At 52.8% G+C, this 11,990-nt stretch overlaps 1 protein-coding gene across 1 annotated transcript; it reads left to right on the top strand.

The window, feature by feature from the left end:
* The first annotated feature begins 1,035 nt into the window (after window positions 1–1,035).
* LOC138765391 (intermediate conductance calcium-activated potassium channel protein 4-like) lies at window positions 1,036–11,956 on the top strand. The gene is made up of 8 exons (XM_069942433.1): window positions 1,036–2,079; window positions 3,564–3,653; window positions 6,659–7,044; window positions 8,587–8,719; window positions 9,066–9,176; window positions 9,482–9,600; window positions 11,049–11,118; window positions 11,774–11,956. The coding sequence occupies exons 1-8, from the start codon at window positions 1,759–1,761 to the stop codon at window positions 11,954–11,956; spliced, it is 1,413 nt and encodes a 470-aa protein (XP_069798534.1). The 5' UTR covers window positions 1,036–1,758.
* Window positions 11,957–11,990: the final 34 nt, after the last annotated feature.

The raw sequence follows: 11,990 nt of genomic DNA, 5'->3' as shown, positions 1-11,990 counted from the left end.
GGGTGAGATTGTGGTGGAATAGATGTTTATGGGACAGCACAATATCAAAGGCTGAAGGGCCTGTTCTTTTGGCTGTTCTATCATCAGTTTATTCTTAATGTACAGATGTACCAATATTCTTACTTGCTGCAGTGAAACCATTTACCATTTTTAAAAAAACTACAAATATGTCCATTAAATGTTCCCAGTTCAGGAAGAGATTATGGAGGATTGATCATTTACTTCAAGTGCAAGACAAAAATGCTGTGCGTTGTGTGGGGCTGAATATCATAGAACAGTAAACAGGCCCTTCAGCCCATCTAGTATGTGCCAAACTATTAATCTGCCTTAACCCACTGAGCAGTCCATGCACATGTCCACACTTTTCTTAAATGTTCACGTTGAGCCTGCACTCACCACCTCAGCTTGCCCCACGCTCCCACTGCTCACTGCGTGAAGAAGTTCCCCCCCCCCTTCACCCTGAACTCACGCCGTCTGCTTCTTGTCCCACCAATACAATCAGGAAGCTTTTCAGCTCCCGAGGCCCCTTCAGGAGCCCCTTCTTGCCCTTGGCGCTCTCTTGAATCTCAGCTCTGATACCTGGTTCCCATGACTTGCTCTCCAGACCGCAGCTCAGTGTGGTTCTGTTGACTGCGTCTCCAGCAATCTGTGTGGCTCCTTCAGCAGCCGAGCCCCTCAGGCCCAGGCCCAAAATGTGGGCTGCCTTTTTCTACCTGTGGATGCTGCATGACCACCTGAGTTTGCCCAACAGACAGTGAGGTAAGGATTAGCATCAGGTTGGAGTTAATGAATGGGGCACTGATGGATGTAACTGGCCCTGAACCATAAGTAGACTGCACCACGCATCAGAATCAAGGAACAAGCTTTGGAAGGGACACGGAGGGAGGGGGCAGTGAGGAGGGAGGGGCGGAGAGGAGGGGAGGGGACGGTGAGGAGAGAGGGACAGTGAGGGAGGGAGGGGGAGGTGAGGAGGGAGGGGCAGTGAGGAGAGAGGAGGGGTTTGTTGGTCCAACCCCTTCTCAGAACCGACCGCTGTGAAGGGAAACGGACCTTTCCTCTGCCTGGGTTGAGTCCTCGAGTGGGGCACTCGGGTGTGTCCCTGTGTGTGTGCGTGTGCACATCTCTGACTCAGGGAGTGGGTCTGGGTGTGAGAGTGCACACGCTTTTGGATAAATCTATGCGCGTGGGTGTGAGTGTTTTTCTGCATTTCTGTGGGTGGGGTTGTGTGCGGAAAGTGTGAGCGAGCTGTGTGTCTGTCTGTGACTGTCTAATTGTATCTTTGTCTCTCCCCTTTCTGTCTTCTTCTATCTCTCTCTCTCACCCCCCTCTCTTTCTCGCTCTCTATTTTTCTATCACCCTCTGTTTTCTCTCCCTCCCTCTCTCCTTTACTTCTCCCTCCCTCCCTCCATCTCCCCCTCTCTTTCCCAATCTTTCTCTCTCCTCTCTCTCTCCCTCCCACCCTCACCCTCACCTCTTTCCCCCTCTCCCACATTCCCTTTCTCCTGCTCCCTCACTCCCTCTTTGCCTCACTCCCTTCTCTCTCTCCCCCTCTCCCCCTCTCTCTCCCCCCCTCTCTCTCCCCCTCTCTCTCCCCCTCTCCTCCTCCCTCACTCCCTCTCTCTCCTCCTCCCTCACGCCCACTCCCTCACTCCCTCTCACCCCCTCTCTCACCCCCTCCCTCACTCTCCACTCCCTCACTCCCTCTCCTGCTCCCTCACTCCCTCTCTCTCACCCTCTCCCTCACTCCCTCTCTCTCCCATGCCCTCCCTCCCTCCTCTTGTTCTCCCAGCCGATTCCTTCCCTCGAGCACTTCCCGTGATGATGATTGAATTGGAGCTGCGTCCCTCTCCCATTGGAGGGCACACAGTTCCAGCCCACAACCCGTCGGGTGAGAAGAGGGACCAACCCCCTGAGCGAAACCCTGCCAGGGTCGTGGACCAGAGGTCCCACAGGCTACAGCGCAGACGGCACCTGGTGAGGACGATGAGGCGACTGTGCTATACAGGTCTGCTGACGTCCTGCGTGGGGATCGGGCTGATGATCGCCAGTACTGAGTTGATCTGGGCTCAGTCCTCCATTGTGAGTACCTGCCTCTTGCTGTACCAGGGCGGGGTGAGGTTCCCCGGAGGAGGGAGCAGATTGAAGTTTGCAAAGGTCCGTATTCACTTCAACCTTGCCACATTTGATGCGGGGACGGTATACTTGGGTGTACAGGACAATGGTACGGCATACGGGGAGATTGGAAGGTGTACGGGGAGATGGAACTGTGTATAGGGAATGGGATATTGTATTGGGAAGATGAGACAGTGTACGGGGAGATAGGATGGTATATGGGGAGATGAGATGGTGTACGGAGAGATGTGATGGTGTATAGGGAGATGGGATGGTGTATGAGGAAATGGGACAGTAGATGGGGAAATGGGATGGTGTACAGGGAGATGGGATGGTGTACAGGGAGATGGGACAGTAGATGGGGAGATGGAATGGTGCTCGGGGAGATGGGACAACAGATGGGTAGATGGGACGGTAGACGGGGAGATGGGATGGTAGACAGGGAGATGGAATGGTACTCCGGGAGATGGGACAGTGTACAGGTAGATGGGGAGCTGGGACAGTATACAGGGAAATGGGACAGTGTATGGGGAAATTGGACAGTAGGTGGGGAGATGGGACGGTGTACAGGTAGATGGGGAGATGGGACTGTGTACAGGGAGATGGGGCGGTGTACGGGGAGATGGGACAACTGATGGGGAGATGGGACGGTGTACGGGGAGATGGGACAGTGTACATGTAAATGGGGAGATGGGACAGTGTATGGGGAAATTGGACAGTAGATGGGGAGATGGGTCGGTGTACAGAGAGATGGGATGGTGTACGGGGAAATGGGATGTTGAACGGGGCGATGGGACCCTGTACGGGGAGATGGGATGGTGTATGGAGAGATGGGACGGTGTATGGAGAGATGGGACGGTGTATGGGGAGATGGACTGTGTGTTCAAGTCACCCAGCTACAGGAAGGATATCAGTGAGCCGGCAAGGGGTGCAGGAGAGATTCACTGGGATGTTCCCAAGACTGGGGAGGGCTCGAGTTATAAGGAGAGGCCTGAAAGGGGTGGGAGTGCTTCCTGGACTGAAAGGCTGAGGGGGGACCTTGAGAGGTTTATAAAAGCAGGAGGTGTATGGAGAAGGTGGACTGTCACAGTCTTTTACCCCTGGCGTTAGAGAGACTAAACCTGGAGGGGATAAGGTGAAGGGGGGGGTAACATTTCTACTTAGAGGGCCCTGGGGGTGTGGGAAGAGCTGTCAGAGGGTGGGAGGGGTTGGTGAGTGAAGGGGCGGTGAGGAGGGAGAGACAGAGAAGAGGGAGGGACAGAGAAGAGGGGGGTGCCTTAATAGGAAGGGGGGCGGTGAGGAGAGAAAGTGTGGTGAGGGGTGGGGAGGAGATGGAGAGGGAAGGGACGGTGAGGAGTAGGGAGGAGATGAGGTGGGAGGGGACGGCGGGGAGGGGAGGAGATGAGGGGGGAGGGGCTTCCAGGATTGATCTCTCCAAGTTCGCCTTTCAGTACATCATTGAGACCACGAGAATCTGCAACTCAGCGTCAACGATGCTTCTCCTCGCAATTACCCTGGCCTACCACAGGGTGTCGCTGCAGGTACACTTCACCATGCCTTCCGCAACACCCCCCACTTCCCCTCCCCTCCCCTCCATGGCTTCTGCTTCTGACACGCACCAAGGCTGTTCAGCCCATCCTCTTCATTTCAGCTCACAGTCTAACCCTCACCTCCCCACTAATTTGCATGGTGCTCCCGGTGTGGTCTGACCCAGGGATACAGAGACCGGGAACTGTACACGGTGCTCCCAGTGTGGTCTGACCCAGGGATACAGAGACCGGTAACTGTACACGGTGCTCCCGGTGTGGTCTGACCCAGAGATAGGTGTCACATTTGTGGCCTGAAATGTGAAGTTAATGAAACATTAAACACAAGTACCAGGGCGGGGTGAGTACCCCCACTCTCCCACCCCCTCCAGATGCATGATGGAGGACCAAGAATCATTGTCTATGCCAGCAGATCATATCCTTAGCGCATGAAGGACACCTAGGTATTGTTGGTACCAAGCAAAACCTCAGGACCAAGGTATGGTGGCCAAGTTGTGATAAAGACGCAGAGAAATTTGTTAAAACTTGTCACGGATGTCAAATCACAAGTAGGAGTAATCCGCCAGAACTGAGCCGGAGTACGCAACTCCCGACAGGACCATGGATCGACGTAGCTGTTGATTTTCTTGGACCTTTACCGACGGGTGAATCAATTATGGTAGTGATAGATTACCACAGCAGATACTATGAGTACGTGGTGTTGAAGTCCACAACCACTGAAAAAACAATACAAGCATTAGCAGAGATATTCGCAAGATATGGATTACCTGTTACATTATACTCTGACAATGGTCCACAATTCATTTCAGAGACATTTGCGGAATACATGAGGACCACAGGTATCCACCATCATAAAGTAACTCCGAAATGGCCGCAAGCCAGCGGAGAAGTAGAGAGACAAAATCAGTCCATTGAAAAACGATTGAGGATTGCACACGCTGAAGGACAAAATTGGCGAGAAGCATTGCTATATTATGTGGCTGTCTATCGAGCAACGCCTCATGCAACCACTGGAAAAAGTCCTGCAGAAGCATTTTTTGGGAGAAAAATCCGCACAAAAATGCCAGAAATAAAGGAAATCCGAGATGACCAGGAGATGAGGGACCACGATGCAGAAAAGAAAGGTGCAGCAAAGCTGTACACAGATTCGAAACGTGGAGCCAAGTACTCAGACATCATGCCAGGAGATAATGTTCTAGTGAGGCATGAAACTGGTGGTAAGCTAGACACACCTTATTACCATCAACCCTATACTGTCGTATCCAGAAGTGGCAGTATGGTGACAGTCAAGTCTCCGACTGGAGTCCTGTATAAGAGAAATGTATCAGGTGTAAAAAGATACCAGTCCAGAGGTACATCGAGCGATGAGGTTGAAAGGCCAATACGAGATGCTGAAACTGAGAGACCTGATGATGTTCCAGAGGCAGTTACCAGCACTCCTGATGAAGTGACTAGAGCGCCAGAAACACCCGAAACCGTTGCGAGCAGTATTTCCGACACCGAGAGTGAACAATCAAGAAGCGACGACAATATCGCAGGCAGGCCGAAACAAAACCGGAAAGTGCCCAAACGATACGAAGACTTTGTGCCATAGTTTTAATAAGAACTTTGGGACAGTATTTAATCTTATATCATAAAGTGCATGTATGAGTGCTGTAGGAAGTAAATTTTATGTAGTTGAGTTATAGTATTACCATTAGTTACGATGTTTGTAGGTTTCCGAGGGATATTGGTAAGTGAAGGTAAAGTTTATTTCTGATTAAAGGAGGGATGTCATGATAATGAATATGTATGAGATGTTCCGGAAGTCACATGGTATGAGAGAGAGAGATAAGAACACAAGCAGGAGAACAAAGGAAACGGGAAAATAAAAAGCCACTGAGAAGTTTACCTGATAAAACTTGTGTTTAATGTTTCATTAACTTCACATTTCGGGCCACAAATGTGACAATAGGGAGAATTTTCTGAGTCGTTAGTTCCACATTGAGAGCATCCGGAGTCACGAACGGGAGCAGCGGGTTATCTAAAATGATTGGTGTGATTACATTGAGTGTTCAATGAAGTAATCTGGTCTATCTCTGAAATGTGGCAGACTTCTGATATCCGCAGAACCCCTCCTGAGTTAAATAAAGTCCCTCTGCAGAAGATTGTAGTTAGACTGGATTGAGAGGAGTCACTGAGGTAAACCCAGAGATTGATCAGAAATCCCACCCAATCGAGTAGAGGAGGGAGGGAAGGACAATGAGGAGGGAGGGCATGGGGAGGTTGGAGGGGCAGGGAAGGGTGAGCATCAGATGAGAAGGGAGGGGGCAGCCAGGAGGATGGTTTGGGTGTGAAAGGATGCAGCAGTAGGAGCTGAGGTATTCCTTACCTCCTGTTTAACCCCCCCTCTCTACCACCTCTCCTCTCTCTCACCTCACCCCCACTCTCCCACCCCCTCTATAACCCCTTCTCTCTCCCCTCCCTCCACTCCTTTCACCTCCTTCCCTCCCCCTCTTTTCCCCTCCCCTCACTCTCCCCCTCTTTTCCCCTCCCCCTCACTCTCCCTCTCTAATCCGTCTACCTCTCTCCCCTCCCCCTCTCTCCTCCTCCCCTTTCTCTAACCCCACTCCCTCAATCTCTCTCCCCTTTTTCCTCCCTCACCCTCTCCCACTCCCTCTTCCCCTCCATCTCTCCTCCCTGCTTCTCCCCACCTTCCCTCCCCACCTTCCCTCCCCATCTTTATCTCCCCCTCTTCCTCCTCTCCCTCTCTCCCTTTCTCCTCCCCCTCTTTTTCCTCTCCCCTTCTCCTCTCTCCCACCCTCTTCCTCCTCTCCCTCTACCTTTCTCCCTTTCTCCTCCTCCTTTTTCCTCTCCCCTTCTCCTCTCTCCCACCCCCTCCCCCTTTCTCGTCCCTCTTTTTCCTCTCCCCTTCTCCTCTCTCCCCTTTCCTCTCCTCCCCCTATTTTTCTTCTCTTCCCCATCCTCTCCCCCTTCTCCTCTCTCCCCACCACCTGCAGCTCCAGATGACGGACAAGGGGCTGACGAGCTGGCGTGAGGCTCTGAGCCCATGCTGGGTTGTCTGCCTCGCCCTTGAGTTTCTGCTCTGCCTCCTGCACCCGTTACCCTTCACCAGCTGCCTGGGGAGAGATGGCCTCTTCTCCACCGCTGAGATCCTCCTGTCTACCCCCATGTTCCTGCGGCTGTACTGGGTGCCAAGGGCCATGTACGTCGGTAGCCAGGTGCTGGGGCCAGCAGGCCAGGCCCTGGGGCCTCTGGGCCATCGGTGCCTGAGCCCCTCCCTCGTGCTAAGGGCCTTGGCGACAGGTTCAGCCGGAATCGGCCTCCTCAGTTTCATTGTCTGCTTCTGGCTGCTGGCTGCCTGGACAGTGAGTGTGTGCGAAAGGTGAGTGGGGGAGTGCGGAGGGGAAGGGGGAAGGGATGGTGGGAAGGAAAAGGGCAGAGAGAAGGGGATGGGAAGACTGGGGTGGGGGGAAAGGGACAGAGGGGGAAGAGAAGATGGAGATGGGGAAGGGGCTGGGGTGGGTGTTGGTGGGGAAGGTGGAGGTGAGAGGAGGAGGATAGTGGAAGGTGGGGGAAGGAAGGGGGCATGGGTGGGAGCATAGGGGAAGAGGTGGGAGATGTGAAGGAGGGGAGTAGGTGGCTGTTACAAGCCCAGGGGACCCCAAAACCCAGCAGCAATAGATATTCACCAAGACAAATGGTTACTTAAACAAAAGTTGCTATTATCTTTAAACATGAAAATAGAATCAAACTTTAACTTATCTCTATTGACTTAACTAACCTAACTTAACCCCCTTCTAATTCTAAGTGCACATGTATGTAAGTTCACAATCCAATTTCACTTCTCATTCCCTCAAGTTCACTGGTTGCAGGCAATTCTTATACTGTGCACAGAATTTAACATTTATAAAGTTCACCAGGCTTTGGTGCTTGAAAGGCGAATGGTTACCACTCAGGAAGGTTCTTGTTGGTTTTCAGAGAGAGATTTGTTGTACATTTACTTTCATCAGCCACTTCAGTGTCTTGCCAAAGAAACTTGCCCCGTCAGAGCTCTCCAGATGATAACCTCTGTTTTTCAGGTCACCACAGAGTTCCTTCTTGTTTCTTTTATTCCAAGTGAAACATTAGACAGACAGTCCTCTCCTCTTGCATGAACCACAATGGCTTGGACCAGGCTGAACCAAGCACTCACAACCTATCTTCCAAATGGGGTTTTCCACAAGCTTGCCAGCTTGTCCTGTTCCAGTTCCATCTGCTACTGCTGGCTGTAACACTGTTGAAGTGATCTCTGTGTGTGTGTCTCTTTCTCTCTGAGAGAAAGCCCGTTTGACTCTCTCTGCTTGCAAAATCACATGACCCTCTTAGAACAACAAGTTCTCTTCCAATCGGAGGGACCAGCAAGATCTTTCATCTGTTGCCTTTTGTAAACAACAATCCATTAGTGAAGTTTCTTGCGCACTCTTCAAAGCTCTTGCATAAGCTGTGGAGCCGATTTGTCTAGCATGGGACAGAACTCCAATATTTCAAATAAGATCTGTTTTAAAGTGTTTGTTTGTCACCTACTCTAACAAACCTTTCCCGATTTCTCTCCCAAAAACATATCTATATACTCTGTCAGTGGTGAACATAGAACAACGCAGCACAGCCCTCAATGTTGTGCTGATCTCTCTCCCCTCCCCCTCTTTCTCCCCTTCTCTCCTCCTTTCTCTCCCTCTCTCTCTCTCTGCCCCCTCCCCTCTCACTCCCCTGTTCCCCCCCACAATATAGTTGAGGCTCCCTCAGGGAGACTAATGTGCTGTCACTCTCCACTCGCACCACTCCCTCCCAACTCCCCCTCTCCACACCTTCCCTCCCATCCCTCTCAATCTCTCCCCTCATCCCTGTGTGAACCTTCTCCCCCCCCCCCCCCCCCACCTCCACCCAGGTCCGGGAATCACAGACTCACAATGCTGGAGTCCATATGGCTGATCCCCATCACGTTTCTGACCATCGGATATGGAGACCTCTACCCCATCACCCACTGTGGGAAATTCATCTGTCTGTTCACCGGTGTCATGGTAACAACACCCATCTCACTGCGGGAGGAGCAGAGATTTGGGTGGAGCAGTGAGGAAGGGGTGGGCACAGGGGAAGGGGAGAGAAAGTGAAAATGAGGGGCGGTGAGGAGGGAAGGGTTTGGGGTGAAAGGGTGAGTGTTGGTGGTGAGGGGTCCCAGGGTTGAGGGGGAGGGGCTGAGAGATCCTGTAGGAGGGGTGATTAGGGTGGTAAGGCATCCTAGGGGTGAGGGGAGAGGGGTGGTGATGGGTCCTGGGAGTGGGAACCTGGTGGGGAGGGCTGAGGGGGGTGGTGATAGGTCTCAGTGTGGGGGAACTGACCCCTAACCCTAATGTGCTGCCCCTGCAGGGTCTCAGCTGCCTGGTGTTGTCCATCACTCTTGTCTCCCGGACCCTGCAGCTTCGCCCAGACCAGGAGCTCGTCCACAACCTGATGCAGGAGGCGTGGATACGTCAGGAGGTGAGCACCAGTCACCCTGGGGAGACTCCCCCTGAACAGCACTCATCAACACCAAGGAGACTGGTGTTGATTTGGAGGTTAAGATTTGGAGGGGTTTGGGGTTCAGTGATGGGATTGGAGATCAGTGAGTGGTTTGGGGACTGGTGAAGGGTTTGGGGATTGGTGAGGGGTTTGGAATCGGTGAAGGGTTTGGGGAATCAGTGAGGGGTTGGGGATCGGTGAAGGGTTTGGGGATCGGTGAGCACTTCCTCCCCACTATGCCGTCACCACAGACTGACCACCCCTTTCCTCCCACCCCGCCACAGGTAACACAAGCTGCTGCAGACCTCATCGGCACAGCCTGGCTCCATCACAAACGTGGACCCTCAGCGCCATCCCACTTGTGCCAGCAGCGGCAGATGGACCTGGCATCTGCTGTCCACAGGTCAGCACCACAACATCCAAACTCCTGTGCTCAATACTCTGATTTATAACGGCCAATGTGCCAAAAGCTCTCTTTACAACCCTGTCCACCTGCGATGCCACTTTAATTCTGTATCTGAATTCCTAGATCCTCTGCTCTACCGCACTCCTCAATGCCCCGACCATTGACTGTGGTATGTCCTTTCTTGTTTGTCCTTCCAAAATGCAACACCTCACACTTGTCTGCATAAATTCCATTGGCCGTTTTAAAGACCATTTTTACAGCTGGTCTAGATCCCTCTGCAAGCTAAATCGAAGTACAGGAGTTGGGATGTTATGGCGAAGTTGTACAAGACATGGGTGAGGTCACTGAACTACAGGAAAAGATCTCAGTAAGATAGAAAGAGGGCAGAATTTACTGGGATGTTGCCCTGACTTCAGGAACTGAGTTGCAGGGAAAGGTTAAATAGGTTTGGACTTTATTCCCTCGAGGGGAGATTTGACATTTAAATGATGAGGGGGAGAGACAGAGTAAATGTAGGTCAGCTTTTCCCACTGAGGGAGGAGGTGAGATGCAAACCAGGAGGACATGGGTTAAGGTTGAAAGGGGAAAAGTTAAGGGGAACTTCTTCAAACAAGAGTGGTGGGGGGGGGGAGGAGGGGTGTGTGGAACGAGCTACCAGCTGAAGTGGTGAATGGGGGCTCAATTTTAAGATTTAAGACCATTCCATGGATGGGAGAGGTATGGAGAGAGATATGGCATAGGTGTGTGTAGGTCAGTGGTAATGGCCACAGACTAGAAAGGCGTGTTTTCTGTGCTGTAATAATTTTTGGTTTCTTGTCATGGGTGGATGTTGTTTGTTCCTTGTGGAATCCTGCTGTGCCATGGACTCACCCCCCTTCCCCTGCCCCTCCCCATTTACATCGTATAGACTCATGTAAGCGTCACATTTTTTTGGACCAATTTTTCCAGCCAAAAAGGCCAGGGGCGTCGGGATCTCGGACGGGAGGGTGGCTGGGGGCATCGGGATCTCAGACGAGAGGGCAGCTGGGGCATCGGGATCTCAGACGGGAGGGCAGCTGGGGGCATTGGGAGCCGGAGTCCTGTGGGCGGGCAGCCAAGTGAAGATCTGCTGACAAGGCATTGGGACCTCAGATGGGCCAAAAATAGAGGTGGGGGGGGGGGGGGGGGGGTCGATGTTTACAATGGGTTAACCATAAACACCCGATTTTCGGGCCTAAAGTGGGCATCAACTATTACATGGTATCAACGATCACACAAGTAAATATGTTAGATACTGCGAGAAGGTTTCCTATCATAGAGCATTACAGGCTCTTTGGCCCACAATGTTATGCTGTCCCACTTCTTTGGGCCTGTGAGGGATGTTCAGGAGATTGGGAACTACATTATCCAGTAAATGCAGTGTATTCCTGCTGGTCTCCTGTTGTCTCAGTATCCAATCTCCCCAGGTTCCGGAATGCTAAACTGCAGCAACGAAGACACCAGGATCACGTCAATGCCGCAATGAGATCCACCAAGGTATACGGAGTTCCTTTGGGAATTTCCTCTGGAGGTTGGGGTGGGGTCCGTGGGGAGTGAATGGAGAGGAGTGGAGTCCGTGGGGAGAGAAGGGGGAAGGGCAGGGGTCTGGGGGAGAGAAGGGGAAGGGCTGGGGTCTGTGGGGAGTGAATGGAGAGGAGTGGAGTCCGTGGGAGTGAAGGGGAAGGGGTGGGGTCCATGGGGAGTGAAGTGGTAGGGTCTGTGAGGAGTGACCATTAAGAGGTGAAGTCCATGTGTGTGGGGATGGGGTGGGATCTGTGGGAGTGAGAGGGACGGGGTGGGGTCCATGGGAGTGAAGAGGTGGGATCCTCAAGGATTGAAGAGAAATGGCTGGGGTCTGTGGGGAGAGAAGGAGAAGAGGTGGGGTCCATGGGAGTGGTAGGTTCCTTGGGGAATGACCATTAAGGGGTGGGGTTTGTGGAGAATGAAGGGGATGAGGAAAGGGGTGGGGTCCGCAGGAGCAAAAGGGATAGGGTGGGGTCCGTGGGGAATGAAGGGGAAGGGGGTGGGGGTCTGCGGGGAGAAAAGGGCAAGGGTGGGGGTCCTTGAAGAGTGAAGGGGAGGAGGGTCTGTGGAGAGGTGCCCCCACACCCAGCCCACTCCATTCACCTGTGTGCACTCCCCCTCCTTGCAGACCCACCTCCTCCTGCAGGATGTGAAGAGGGAACTGAAGCTCTCCAGCCTCCAGGTGGACTCCAGGCTGAACGCCCTGACCGCCAGCTGGACTGCTGTTGGTGGAACTGTCTGTGCTCTCCCGTGGTACAGGTTCCAGACTCTGACCCAGTCTGCTGGACCCTGGAGCCAGCCCGAACACTGACCTCTTGCTCTGAGTCCCTGAGTGGTATGAAGAG

This window comes from Narcine bancroftii, chromosome 5 (genome assembly GCF_036971445.1).
Source record: "Narcine bancroftii isolate sNarBan1 chromosome 5, sNarBan1.hap1, whole genome shotgun sequence".
Taxonomy (NCBI): Eukaryota; Metazoa; Chordata; class Chondrichthyes; order Torpediniformes; family Narcinidae; genus Narcine; species Narcine bancroftii.
This window is presented reverse-complemented; position numbering and strand designations above follow the sequence as displayed.

Coding starts and splice junctions, on each gene's coding strand:
- LOC138765391 (XM_069942433.1), top strand. CDS start 1,759: ATGCCCTCCCTCCCTCCTCTTGTTCTCCCAGCCGATTCCTTCCCTCGA. Junction 2,080..3,563: donor TCTGGGCTCAGTCCTCCATT/GTGAGTACCTGC, acceptor TTCGCCTTTCAG/TACATCATTGAGACCACGAG. Junction 7,045..8,586: donor ACAGTGAGTGTGTGCGAAAG/GTGAGTGGGGGA, acceptor ACCTCCACCCAG/GTCCGGGAATCACAGACTCA.